Source organism: Jaculus jaculus, chromosome X (genome assembly GCF_020740685.1).
Source record: "Jaculus jaculus isolate mJacJac1 chromosome X, mJacJac1.mat.Y.cur, whole genome shotgun sequence".
Taxonomy (NCBI): Eukaryota; Metazoa; Chordata; class Mammalia; order Rodentia; family Dipodidae; genus Jaculus; species Jaculus jaculus.
The window spans coordinates 4,160,001-4,174,585 of NC_059125.1; the positions used below are offsets into that span (position 1 = coordinate 4,160,001).

A 14,585-nucleotide genomic window follows, 5' to 3' on the forward strand; every position below is an offset into this window, starting at 1 on the left:
TAACTAGTCAATGTTGACTAGTTATGAAGGTACTGTAAAGCAAAGGGGAAAATGCCTCATTTGGGTAAAGAAAAAACCCTTGCTGCTGTCCTAGAGACCTGGTCCTCTCCCCCACCTTCTCATATCACTACAGAACCTCACTTGGGTGGTTCAATGATGTTATATGTCCAGTCCTGTGGAGACAGCCCTTTGTTCTGGTCTAGGGCTCCCATGAGTTCTAGCTAAGGCACAGTCTGTCCCACAATGTAATCACAAATGAAACACCTTTTCTTACTAAAGCAATGAAATCAGCTCTCTGTGATTATACAGCCCATAACTGTACTTGTCAACATGGGAATTCTACAACCAGCCAGGGGAGCAATATGAATGATGGCTACTTATGAATTTCAAGATTTAAACGTAAACCAAAATCATTTCCTCAGATCTTGCATATCTTTATGGCCCCAGAGAGAAACAAAGCCTACATCTTCATAGTTTTCACAGGAATATAAATCCACAGAGATAAATTTATTAAGAGAGGATTAAAGTGTTCTGTCATATCCACATTAAGTTTCTTCTACTCTTAGAGATTCTGCTGAATCTGGAAAAGGCTCTTTGAGAGGACAGTTGTATAAAATTTCAGAAAAGGAAAAGCCAGGCGTGGTCGCACACACCTTTAATCCCAGCACTCAGGAGGCAGAGGTAGGAGGATTGCCGTGAGTTTGAGGCCACCCTGAGACTCCGTAGTGAATTCCAGGTCAGCCTGGGCTAGAGTGAGACCCTACATTGAAAAACCAAAAAAACCTTTTTTTAGAAAAGGCATCTATAGCATTTTCACATCAATCTCACTAAGAAATTAAGTTTAACTGCCACATGTAGAATAGACAATGCATTCACAGAATAATGCAGAAAACTATGCTATTATATATAAAAATTGGCTATCTACTTACTGTTTGAGATTTCTTCTTTTTCTTTTTCATTGACCTGAAAAAACCTTGCTTCTCCTTTTCTTTGAGTTGATCAGAATGACTAATATTTTCAGGACTTTTCCTAAACGAGAAGACATTTTTTATCATATTGATCTTTCAATCATTCTCTTGCCATTGTGTGAGAAACATAATGAAGGCTGAAAATGCATGACAGCAGATTCAGATAGCCCTGAAGAAGTGAGCCCACAGGTAAGGTCCTCTGAAAAGCCCAGGAGGAGCTGAATCTAATCAGCTGGATAATGGTTATCCTTTGGCATAGGCTCACTCATACAAGTAATTTCAGCACTATTACAAATCATCTGTAGCTGTACTTCAGGGCCATTTTCATACTGTTGAAAGGTCCTGAATTAGAGAGTCTGTAAAATGCATGGCTTAGAGAATGCCTGCTCTGTAACTTTCCAAGAGAGAGCAGAAACATTTTCAATACTTTCATTTTTCTGTTTACCTTTTTATACCAGCTGAACAAGTTTATTATTAGTAGCTTGCCAAGATATTGAACATAATAATCAATGCTATTAGAGAAACACTACAAAGAGAAGTACAAACTGCCTGAAACCAGAAAAAATTCTTATCAAACCTTTAATCTATTTATTAAAATGAAATAAAAAAAACACTTAGGAAGAAATGTAGAAAGAATGAATGCTTCAATGTACTGTGCTCATGGAAAAAAAAAAAGACTAACTGAAAATACTGACATTAGGCTTAATACCACAGTTATCAGTAGGGATTTTCATTAAACAAAAACCAGAAGATACTAAAAAATGGAAACATCCAGGTATGGTGGCATTTACAGCACTTGGGAGGCTCAGGCAGAAGGACTGTGAGTTGGAGGCCACAAAGGCTGTGAGTTGAAGGTCAAAAACAAAAACAACGGACATCTCAAAAAGAAGCACTTGGAAGGAGAGCGAGTAAAACTAGGAAACAATATTTTGGCTTCAACAAGATGCATATACTCATACATTAAGACAACTTACATCCCTTATAAAGCAACTCAACTGGTGGTATTCTTTGGAAAAAAAAACTCATTCCATGGACTTTTCGTTGACAATGGCTCAATATCTCAGTAATTATGGAAAACAATTTTCTCGAATGATTAGATTTCTCCTATCAGTGACAAAGTGATTAGAATAGCTAAGAAAATATGAGCAGAGCAGCATCCAGCCTTTATTCCATTAAAATGTAGGGCAGAAAATATCTAAATAAACTATTACTGATTTGCATGACAGAAAATAACAATGAAGCTATTTAAAATAGAATCACATTTTCAAAGAACATTCACTAACATCAAGGAATAGTTAAACTACAATATTAAATACAAACATTAAGATTTAAAACTTTCTGTGGAGCTGAGTAAGAAAACTCAGCAGGTAAAAGATGCTTGCTTGCAAACTCTAATGGCCCAGGGGTTTGATTCCCCAGTACCCATGTACAGCCAGATGCACAAAGTGGTGTGTATCTGGAGTTCATTTGTAATGGCAAAAGGCCCTGGTGCACCCATACACTCACTCACTCATTCTCTCTCTTTTTCTCATAAATAAATATATTTTAAAAATAATAATATTTTTTTTTCTATGCTAACTTCAAATGTATGGAATATGGAATATAAACAGATACAAATTTATGTTTCAAAAGGCAAGAAGAAATTAAAATAAAAATATTGGCTGGGGATATGACTCAGTGGTACAGTACTTGTCTAACATGCATAAGGACACAGGTACCATCTTGAGCACTGCAACAAAGTGACCATGCTCATCATCCAGGCATTGTGGCACACAAGTGCATTTATTCCTAGCTACTCAGAGACTGAGGTGGGAGGATCACTTTTGCCCATGAGTTTGAGACCATCCTGAATAACATAGCAAGACTCCATATCAAAAAGAAACCAAAAGCCAGGTGTGGTGGCGCATGCCTTTAATCCCAGAACTCGGGAGGGAGAGGTAGGAGGAATGCTGAGAGTTTGAGGCCACCCTGAGACTCTACAGTGAATTCCAGGTCAGCCTGGGCTAGAGTGAGAGCCTACCTAAAAAAACAAAAACAACAACAAACAAAACTTAATAGCTATTATTTCTAAGTAGTAGAATTATTGAGTCTCTTTTTTTCAATTTTCAATAATAAAATGTATTACAGAGTTTATACCATAGAAAGTTTTATCTTAAAAAAATCAGACACTGGATCTGGAGATGGTGGTGCATGCTTATCATTTCACTACTTCACACGGGGCTGAGGCAGGAGGATTGCTGTGAGTGTGGGCTATAGAGTCATTTCATGGCCAGCCTGGGCTACATAGTGAGACCTTGTCTCGATAAACAACAACAAAAGTTGAAGATGAAAAATGGGGGTTAGGGGAGAGGGAGGGAGGGAAGAGGAAAGGGAAAGAGAGAGAGAGGCAGGTAATAAAAACTATGACTACCTGAAGGCATAATACCTATTTCTTCTTAAGTGTGTGGCCTAAAACTCAATGTGAATGCCAGGAATACTTGTATCATGGCCCAAGTGTTCTTGACATTTATCAGAACTTGCTCTTTTAAGCATCACAAGAAAGTTCCAAGTTTTGAAGTACAAGTTTTTAATTCGACCCAGTCATACTGGTCTGGGAACTCAGAACACTGCATTTATAATGTTCAAAGCTAGAAAACTGAGACATGATGGCATGGGAGCATATGGGATGGAGAAAAGCTACAGGTTCTCTAGATGCAGTGTTGTGTGGTCAGGGAAAACATTCTCCTCATGGATGCAATCTCAAGAAGGGAACTGGCACATAGTAGAGTCTTAGACCTAGCAGCAGAGGGAAAGAAGGTTGGAAATACCACTCCTAGGAGGAAGCAGGGTTTTGCCTGGGACCATGTTGTGTCTATCCAGAATGCAGTAGAGAATCAGATGCATGTGAGAGGTTGGACACCAGGAGGGTAACACGGTGTGGGGAGCAGGAGAGCAGCTCAGTGTTTGCAGTTTGGTGTGTGAAGTGGGTGCAGGAAGGACAGAGGGAAGATGGATTGAAGACCCTGCAGAAGGACCATTAGAATCACTGGATTAAATGGTTGTATGTGGGGCAGGAAAAATAAGGAAAACATTTTCAAGCTGCAGCTGAGCAGCTTGCTCTAGGGCTAAGATCTAAGTAGGGACAGGTTCTAGGGGCCAAAAGAAAAAGAGAATAAATTTCCCTTGAACTAGACAGAAGCTAGGAGTAGAACACAAGTGTATTTGCATCACAAAGAAAGAATGAAGCCAGAGTGAAGAAAGGGGAGAGAGACTGAGGGACAGAAAGATGATAAACTACACAGAAACATACCCAGAGGCCTAGAAGACAGAAAAGGAATAGAAAGCAGAGAACAGCTGCCCAGAACATGGATACCTAAAAAGCTGCATAGTGTGCACAGGAACAACAGAGCCTTGAACACAGAAAAGCAGCACTAAGCCAAATGGATACGAATATGGGTGGCCATTCCCCTCATGTGGGTTCGTGGATCCTGTGATTTCACCTGGGACTGTGGGGAACTTTATGATGAGCAGGTGAAGAGGAGTAGCATAGATGGGTAAGCAGGGCTCACATAAACCTCAGAGTGGGAAAGTTTGAGAAGGGCTCATGTATCCAGTCACCAGGCACATTATCCAAGAGTAGGACTATGAGGGACAGGACACACTAAGTATGAACAGACAGATAAAGCACCCAGTCATGTAACATCAATATCATCCAACCCAAGAGCTATTTCCATATGTGGGTAAGGGAAATGGGGAAGTGCCAAAGCCTCACTGTCATCAAGGAAGGAATTAAATAAATAAAACTGAAATCAATCAATATTCACTGAGTTCTTTCTAAGCATTAGACCCTGCTAGGTGTCAGAGATACAGAGGAAAATCAACAAGGAAGCTAACCTCCCTCACTCTGCTCCTAGACTCACAGCACACAGCACACAGCAGTGGGGCTCAGACAGTAGGGTCAACCTTTTGGCCTTTGGTATCATCCCTCTGGGAGCAGCACAGAGGATAAGTGGAAGAGGTTAGGGGCAGCTCTGCCATTATCCTGCTTCATTCTCTCCCCTGGCAATGTGATGAGGGAGGTCAGCTAATATGTGAGACAATAAAGTCAGGGCATGATTCTACAAGAATAATTCTATGAGACAGGCTGGCAAAGTATAAGAGATACAGTGTGCTATAATTTGATAAGAAGAAAAAGCCAAGGATTATGCAAGTCAGTTATAAAGTTCTTCCTTTACTAGTTGGACTTCAAATTAGCTTAAGTATCCATTTTTAACCTGATTTTGATGGTAGTCTTTCTATCAATATACTTTTGTCTTTTTAAGCCCAGTAAATGACATTTATTTCATAAACATATACTCTAAATTGGTATCTTTGGTATGTATGATATTTTTTTCCTGTAAAAAGCATACACACTTGCTTTTCTCCATAGCTATTGGATGTGATCCTTCTCTCTGTAACACTGTGCTGTTACTGGACTATTTCTTATCCTGACCATCACAGCACCAACTGGTATAATTGGGCAGAAAAGAGGAATAAGCAGCCTTCAAATTCAAGTAAGAGTAGAAGGGTCATTCTATTAGGAAATATGATGAATCTGGCTACATTAATTAGTTTTCTTGTTCTAAGATATTGTGGCTATCTCCCGGTTCTTAAGTGAATTCAAGACAACTAAGATGAACAGAATTAACAGCTCTGGATGTTAAACTACAATATTTACTTGTTGCTTTAAAATATAACATAGTAGTGTGTGTTTTGTATTATAGAAAATGTGTACACTGTACAAATACTCTCTTCTCAGAGACATCTAAAGTAGTACTATCAGGGAGAAACAGACCATCTTTAGGTTATGTGATTATTATGTTTCTTAACTAAAGCACTTCTGTGTTTTTGTAAGTTATCAAATGCCCATTTCTTCAAATACAAAGAACATGGTGAGCCAGAGATCTTGTTGAAAAAAATCAAGATGAGTCAAGTTTAAATAATGACTGAATCATGTTACAGTTGATGCATGGAGATGTGTCAGAAGTATTATTCGGAGGGGCAAGGAGCCAAAGAAGGGAGGCAATTCACTACTGGCAGTTCTGGAAATGTCTCAAGCCTCATAGCAGCAATACCAGAGCAAGCATCCTTGTACTACCATGCCAGGGGAGAGAATGAAGCAGGATGGTGACTTGGCTAAAGTTCAATATTCCATTTTTACCTCTTATCCTTTATACAACTATCTTTTTGTTTGTTTTTCGAAGTAGGGTCTCTATCTAGCTCAGGCTGACCTGGAAGTCACTATGTAGTTTCAGGCTGGCCTCGAACTCACTGTGATCCTCCTACCTCTGCTTCCCTCCCGACTGCTGGGATTGAAGACATGCACCACTATATCCAGCTTACTACTACTTTTTTAAAAGTCTGAAAGCTCTGTTCAAGCAGGTCAGAGCACATGGCTAGCATATAGTAGACCCTGGTTTCAGTCTCTAGGACCCAACCAATCACTTAAAAACATCAAAAATGACAGAAACAATATACTGCCTATCCCCCATTTGGAATTTTTTCTTTTTGGGAAGAAATGGTTGAGATAGGTAGGGTCTTAATAAGTGGTCCAGGCTGGCCATAAACTAGTGATCCTTCTGTTTCAGTCTTCTGAGTGCTGGAATTACAAGCCTCTGCCCATCTTGTCTGGTCATTCCACACTTGCATTTATTTTTTCAGTTTTAGTTTTTTGAGGTGGGATCTCAGTCTAGCCTAGGCTGACATAGAATCCACTCTGTAGTCCAAGGCTTGCCTTAAACTCATAAGCAATTCTCTTTCTTACCTCTGCCTCCTGAGTGCTGAGATTAAAGGCATGTACTACCATGCCAGGCTTTGTACTTAATTTTTATCTAATCAACCCGATTTTCATAAGACTATGCTAAATCTATATTTGATACTGTTTTAAAATTTTCATTACTTCATTACACAATGACAAAGAGAAAAGCACTTCCTTTTGCACATTTGTATTTTTACACTTTATATACTATTCTCAGGATGTGTCAAAGTCACACCTGAAAATGGTCGACACTGGAAACTGAAAGAAGCTATACCTGTGTTCTTAATGTATAATAGTTATTTTCTACATGCTAGGGAACAAAAATCAGACCCAAAGATATAAAACACATGGAACTTAATAAGCAAACATAGAGGCTAAACACCTGACGAATAACAGAGAGGTTAAATGACATAAAGGATAATTACCATAGCCACTAACATTAATGAACAATTATAGTGTCAGGCACTATTCTAGATACTTTTTTTATGTATTAAATCACTTAAACATTAAACTCTGTCAGTGGAATTCCCCTGTCTCCCTGCTCCATGTTACAGATGTCCAGCACCAAACAAGTTCCCTAATAATCAAGTTTCAGTGTCTATAGAATGGGAGTAACCCTCTAAGGACAATTGTTAGAACCAAGCCAAAGCACATAAAGGAATATTCCAAGTATCAGTATCCAGCTCAATGTCACAAAAAGAATGAATGACATTCTACAGCAGCTGTCAGGGAGCAAACCAAGGGAAGATGGCACAGAAAATGGAGGAGAACCAAGATCCAGTAATAAGACAAGATAACTGATTGCCCACCAAGAGATGGCCACTTCTGCCACATCTGCCAGGGCCAGGGGACATTGCAGAGGAAGTGGCAATACGAGTACTGCTCTTACTGCTAGCCTGACAACCAGCTCCAGGACAATGGTGACAGATACAATGACCAATCAAAATCCATCAAAGCAGAAATCCAGATGCTACAGAAAACTCAATACTAAATCAGACTGCCAAGAGACCTGCCATGCCTCAGGGACCATTGTGGAAGAGGGAGAGGAAAGATTTTAAGAGACACAGAGTGGTTAGGAATACCCTGAGGCATGGTCCCCATTCCCATTCTACTGTGACTGACTGAGGTCTTCATGACCCTACAGTGAATATCACAGCCCCACTGAAGAGGGCCCCCAGGTAACTGGAACAGGGTGAGGAGATAATAGAATATATAGAGATGTCATATTAAAAAAATGAATGGGGCTGGAGAGATGGCTTAGCAGTTAAGCGCTTGCCTATGAAGCCTAAGGACCCCGGTTCGAGGCTCAGTTCCCCAGGTCCCACGTTAGCCAGATGCACAAGGGGGCATACGCGTCTGGAGTTCGTTTGTAGTGGCTGGAAGCCCTGGCGCGCCCATTCTCTCTCTCTCCCTCTATCTGCCTCTTTCTCTCTCTGTCACTCTCAAATTAAAAAAAAAAAAATCTTTAAAAAAATGAATGAATTCAATGAAGGCTTATTGGGTCTTTATTGACCCAAGAGAGTTCTTTTATACGCTCTTTAATATAAATGCTGACTTGAATAAAAACATTCACAAATAATGACCAAAAATGCTTTCCTTATCTAACAATCTCTTGAGAAAGGCCTAGTGGGAAAAAAGAATGCTAAAATGTTTACCTAGAATTTCTTTAATTCCAAAACCTACAATTAGAAAAAGAAAGAGTAAAAACAAACCAAAATACTCACCATGGATCAAATCCTGGTTGTCTTTTTGAATGATTGGTTCCAGAACTACTTTCAGATGGTAGAGAAGAAACCCTGGCTGACACATTATTTTCATGGAAAGAATTGTCTGGTCGAGGAGATGGCACTGAATGAAGAAAAGTAAGTTACTTTTCTGGGTAAAGTAGTTTAATGTTATTCTGTTGTATTTTCTTAGACACAAACATAGGTAAGTAAAAATCCTATCTGCCTTTCACATAACTTTAGTGTCTTATGGGTATGGAGGCATGCCAGGGAACAGTTTCCTTCCTCAATTGCTTACATATTAACTTGTAGGCATCAGAACACCAGGCAGTATTTCAAAACAGAACCTGATCTGTCAGCTAATACCCTGCAGAGCATTGGAGGACATTTTTAAGTATGACTATTATAGTCACTACCTCCCTCCATACTTTTGTCATTTTTTGAAGTCGAGACTTTCTTATCACAGATCCAACTATGCCAAATTTATTTTTAGTCTGAAATATGCATGCAGGAATGTACAAACTAGCTTAAGTTTTAGAAGTCAGTGCCACACATACTTTTAAAGTAAATTGCAGGTAAACTTGGCTATTTGTACAACATAGAATTTTTCTCTACATTTTCACTTCAAGAATGAACCAGAATATAAACTACAATGTACTTAATAAATTCTGCTTTGAAGGAAGAAATAACAACTACTTTTTGTATCACTTTCTAAGCTTGGCTCTAAACCAAAATGCACTACAAATGACAAAATTTCAACACAAAAAGTAATATTCATATTGTATATCAAATTAAGTGAACCAAGACTGGAGAGTGGCTATAAAGGCAGGAGGACTGGTGTGAATTTGGGGCAACGTGGGCTATATAGTAAGTTCTAGGCCAGCCTTCCCAGCGTATAGTATGAGACACTCTCAAAACAAAAACAAGTGACATTACTTAACTTGCCTCTCGATCAGTAAGAATAAAAAGAGAAAGCATTATGGAAACATAGTAGGACTTAACAGTGTCATTGAAATAATAGGTATCTCCAGGTATGGTCATCTAGTTGAATCTTTTTATTCTACTTCTTAACTTTTTAAAAATTAAACTGTTCTATCTGCCAAATCCTAAAGTAGATTACGAGACAGATATATGAGGTGTTCCTCTGATATTAACCAATTTAATTCATTAGCAATCAAAAGAGTTTTTGGAAGTCAGAGTCTAGTTCATTGATTTAAAACTCTATACTGGGCAAGGTATGGTGGTACATACCTTTAATCTCAGCACTTGGGAGGCAGAGTTAGGAGGATCACAGCGATTTACCCTGAGACTATATAGTGAATTCCAGGTCAGCCTAGGCTAGAGTGAGACCCCACCTCAAAACAAAACAAAACAAAAAACAAACAAACAAACAAAAAGCCTTTATACTGGGGCTAGGAAGATGGCTCTGTGGTTAAAGGCAAAGCCTGCAGGCCTGGGTTCAATTCCCTAGCTACCCATTTAAACTGGATGCAAGAGTGGTACAAACATCTGGTGTTTCCTTGCAACAGCAAGAGACCCTGGGATATCCACACTCACACACATGTGCAAATAAATAAGAAATAGAACTCTATTATCATTTAATATTAAAATATTTTCTCTGTCATGTATGGTGCTCCCAGTACTTGGGAAGCAGAGAAAGGAGGATCGCCAGAAGTTCAAGGCCAGCCTGGTGTACATGATGAATTTCAAGTCAACCAAGTCTCCATAGTGATACCTTGTCTCAGAGCAACACCACTAACAAAAAACAAAACAAAAAACAATCCAACTCAATAACAGTAACAAAAAATATTTCATATTTAGAAATATCACATATACGGTGTATTTTAGAAGAAAAACTTAGAAGAAATGATTTTGCTTATGTAGAAGATAAGATTTTATTTAATTAACTTGTATCTGAATTAAAGCTCTATTAACATAATACTTATGGTGTGTAGAAAAGAATTAAAAGGTTTATTTTTTAAACTTTTTTAAAATTTATTTTTATTTTTATTTGAGACAGAAGGAGAGAGAGGGAGAGAATGGGCATGCCAAGGCTTCTAGCCACTGCAAGCGAACTCTAAATGCATGTGCCAATTTGTGCATCTGGCTTACATGGGACCTGGAGAATAGAACCTGGGTCCTTAGGCTTCATAGGCAAGTGCCTTAACCGCCAAGTCCTCTCTCCAGTCCTTTAAAAGGTTTATTTAATGGAATATATATTGAAGAGAGAGACAGAGAGACAGAGAAGAAAACGAATGTGCATACCAGGGCTTCCTGCTACTGCAAAGTCCAGACACAGGAGCCAGTATGTGCATTTGGCTTTTATGTGGTATTGGGAAATCAAACAGAGAAGAAGTACTTTACTATTTTTATGGACTGGGACAGAGAAGATGTCACACTGGAGATCTTGAGGAAAGGAATGGAAATAAGCTATGTCAGAAGGGTAACAAGAGTGTGTTTCTGGCCATTACAGAGCCAGGCCTGAGTGGGCACCAGAGATATGGGACAGGGAGATAGGAAGGGTTCAGTTGAAATAGACAGTCTGGAATATCAGAGAATTCAGAAATTTGCCCTGATGTCAATGGGAAGCTATCAAAGAACATGCAGTAAATGAAAACAAGGTTATCTGGGTGGGGTAATGGGAGCAATGGTTGTCCTGTTCTATTTCTTTACCCTGTAACACCATTACCTTTGACTACTATGCTATTGGTAATCTCTCTTGAGAAAGTTAGCTCCATGAGGATAGAGGACTTTATCTGTCTTGTCCATGGACATGCTCTAGGCCAAACAGTATTAGGCATACAAGTGACATAGTCTAAGCATTTTATGACTTCGTTAAATGAAGGATTTCTCCAGGGAACTGTTTGGATGGGCACCTTGGAAACATAGAAACCAGTCAGGTGCCCAGGCAGAAGAAATGCGTGCCTGAATGAAGAGGACAGCAGTAATGGCAGAGGGGACCATCAGGTGAGGATGCAGGCAAGAATGTTGTTGGTCTGAAGCCGGCTGAGAGACGTATGCAGCAGGGAGGAGAGGAGGGCTCTAGTAATACTGGCGGTGGCTTACCTCTATAAAAGCTACCAACTCTCCTTGGGACAGGATCATTGTATAGGTGTCGATTTTCTTTGGGAGCAGTGCCATCATCCGAATGTGGGTCATGATACACTCCACCCTGAGGCAGGAAACAAGTTTATAAAAGTTAAGCCATAGATTGATGATAATGAAGTCCAACCAGAGCCTAATCAATCTCTAATTTACTCAGTAACTTTTTTTTTTCTTTCTTATGGTGTTGGGGATCAAACTCAGAGCCTTACACATGCGAGGTGTGCATTCTACCAACTGAGCCACATCTCAGTAGAAAACTTGGAAACTACTTCTTTTATATGTCAGTTCAACTTATTTTGGGGCAACTGAGAATGAATAAAGTTTAAAAGCTGGGCTGAGGAAGGAGGATCACTGTGAGTTTGAGGCCAGCCTGAGACTACATAGTGAATTCCAGGTCAGCGAGAGCGAGACCTACCTTGAAAAAGCAAAAACCAAAACCAAAACCAAAACCAAAAGCTGTGCTGTGCTGATAGTGAGTGAATATCCTTACAGACCATTCTATATTAAGATGTAGCAACTCTCAGGAACTCAGACCTCAGACTTCTGACGTGTGTGGAATGAGGAAGTGCCTTCTCGGGATGAGTCTTTAACAGAGGGCCTCGCCACAGTCATCTCTGGAGGGAGCTGCTCTCCAGGCTAGAAGTCAAATTCAAAAGCATTTATAAGTATCCTGTTCTTAGGAATAAAAATCATCATTCTATTTGCTTAATACAATAATAATACCTTAACTGGCTAAAATAAATACAGTTGAGAGAAACATAGCTAGTCCCATAAAGTGAAATATCTGATGAATGTAAAATAAATTAACTTTTAGCAAATGGAAACTAGGGTTCTCATTAGAGTTAGGGCAAGTAAGGAATAAATTAGCCTGAAAATAGATCTATGAATTATCAAAAATAAAAATTCATTTTTCTATCTAGATAGCCATAGTTTTTAATAGCATTATGGATAAAAATTCTATTAGTTACTGGGCTTGGTGGCACAAGCCTTTAATCTCAGTATTTAGGAGGCAGAGGTAGGACGATTGCCATGAGCTTGAGGCCACCCCAAGATTACATAGTGAATTTCAGGTCAGCCAGGCTAGAGTGAGACCCTACCTCAAAGCCACCCCCAACAAAAACATCTATTAGTCAATCCAAAAGTACTATCATAGATTTTCGACTGTTCTTTGAAAAGTAACACAGAAAAAAAAATTTTTTCAGGAATACTTATACAGCAGATTCCAGATGAAAAGGAATGCTTCTTGAATGCAACAAGGAAAAGGAAAATTCTTCTTAGTAACTTTTGTCTTAAAATTCCCTAGCTCCCATATAGTCTATGGTGTTTCCAATTTACTTCATCTTCTACAGTATAGCTACTCTTCTTCTTCTTCTTTTTTTTTGTTTTCTTTTTGTTGTTTTGAGATAGGGTCTCACTCTAGCCCAGGCTGACCTGGAATTCACTATGTTGTCGCAGGGTGGCCTCAAACTCATGGCAATCCTCCTACCTCTGCCTCCCAAGTGCTGGGATTAAAGGCGTGCGCCACCACACCTGGCAAGGGTAGCCACTCTTATGGTCCACGTGTTTCTTAGGCATAATCATGATGGTACTAATCTCTGGACATGCTATGACTATCTAGCTCCCTTAAGGAGTGAATCATAACCTCAACACAGCTGGGACCACAACAGTGTCCAAGAAGAAAATACATCCCATTTTCTAACCTTGGGTGGAAAGACTAGGAACACAATTACCAAGATATTAGAAGGCGTTAACTACATTGAATATCTATCTGTACATTATGCATAAGAAATATTAACTTATATCTAAGTGATATATAAGCATGTTTTATTTAGAATTTGGGTTTTGCCTCTCATTCCCCAACATATTCAGAGTATCTGGGAAGGAATTCATCCAGTACAGCCTTCTTTTTCACTTTGTGACAAGATCTCATTTGATTTTTACTATCTATACTGTCAACAAAGGCCTCTAAGAAAAGTTGTTTAGAACATAAATTATTTATATCTAAATTAAACTCAGTAAGAGTTTACATGATTTTGACAGTATCTTCAGTATTTTCCATGAGAATGAATGGCATGGTTCACACAGCTTTTGTCCCTTTTCAAGCCTTTGGCCACCTTCATGGCTTTAATTGTACCCTTTCTTGTAGTGTGGCATTGCAATTCCTGAACTAGACTTCAGTAACAACTAGATCTGTATTTTACCAACAACAAGTGCTTATAATTAGCTTATGACTATCATATTCACAAGACTCCTTTTTATGAATTCTCAAGAGAGCCAGTCATTTGTCTTGTTTCCAAGTGAAAGTGCCTGTTTTTCCAAGTTTGACACTCTGCTTAATATACCTTACTTGGTTTTGACCTCTATCTCCCTTCTATAAGGAGCAGCCAGGTCCTAGAGACCTTTACAGGATCTTGAGTTTCTCTTCTCTCTACAGTGAGTCCTCAGGGTCTCTCACCATTCAAACCTTTCAGCCTCTTAGAGCACACCTGGGGACCTTGTCAAAGCCCAGCTCCACAATGAACTACTAATTAGGGAAACTTGAGCAATTCACCCACCTTCTCTGACCCTCAGTAGGCTCATCTGTGAGACTAAGAAGATGATGAACTAGTGGGATTCAAAAATTCCCTCTTTTCAGAAAAGGAGCTCGTAGTAGAGAGACCTTGAAGGCTTCCTTTATACTGTATTTGGCACTGCAATTTGCAAGTCCCGTTGTGCCTGCTTCTGCAATCCTTGAGATCTACCCCGTTTTCCTACTGGCGCTTAATCCTGAAAACTCTACTCATCTCATCTTATGTGTGAATTACTCCACTTTTGCATTTTTTTTCCACTCTAGCAGTGTGTAGTCAGTTGTGATCCCTGAAGCGTACCGTGCTGCACCATGTCTCTATTACCTGCCCATCTCCTTGGAAGGTCCCCTGCCTTCAAGTTTTTTCCCTGCTGTCATTACTTTCTTCCTCAAGGGAAATCCCAACCTACAACCTTCCCAGAAGTTCTGTTCAGTTGCCACCTCCT

The 14,585-nt window shown here is 39.3% G+C and overlaps 1 protein-coding gene across 3 annotated transcripts in view; it reads right to left on the reverse strand.

The window, feature by feature from the left end:
• The window catches only part of Cdkl5 (cyclin dependent kinase like 5), a 233,979-nt gene that overhangs the window by 9,037 nt on the left and 210,357 nt on the right, over window positions 1-14,585 (reverse strand). For all 3 annotated transcript variants that reach the window (XM_045140408.1, XM_045140406.1, XM_045140407.1), the window contains 4 exons: window positions 12,108-12,209; window positions 11,535-11,640; window positions 8,469-8,592; window positions 930-1,029 (listed from right to left, as the gene is read on the reverse strand). In XM_045140408.1, the coding sequence (XP_044996343.1) occupies window positions 930-1,029; window positions 8,469-8,592; window positions 11,535-11,640; window positions 12,108-12,209 (432 nt within the window). The remainder of the gene's footprint in view (window positions 1-929; window positions 1,030-8,468; window positions 8,593-11,534; window positions 11,641-12,107; window positions 12,210-14,585) is intronic.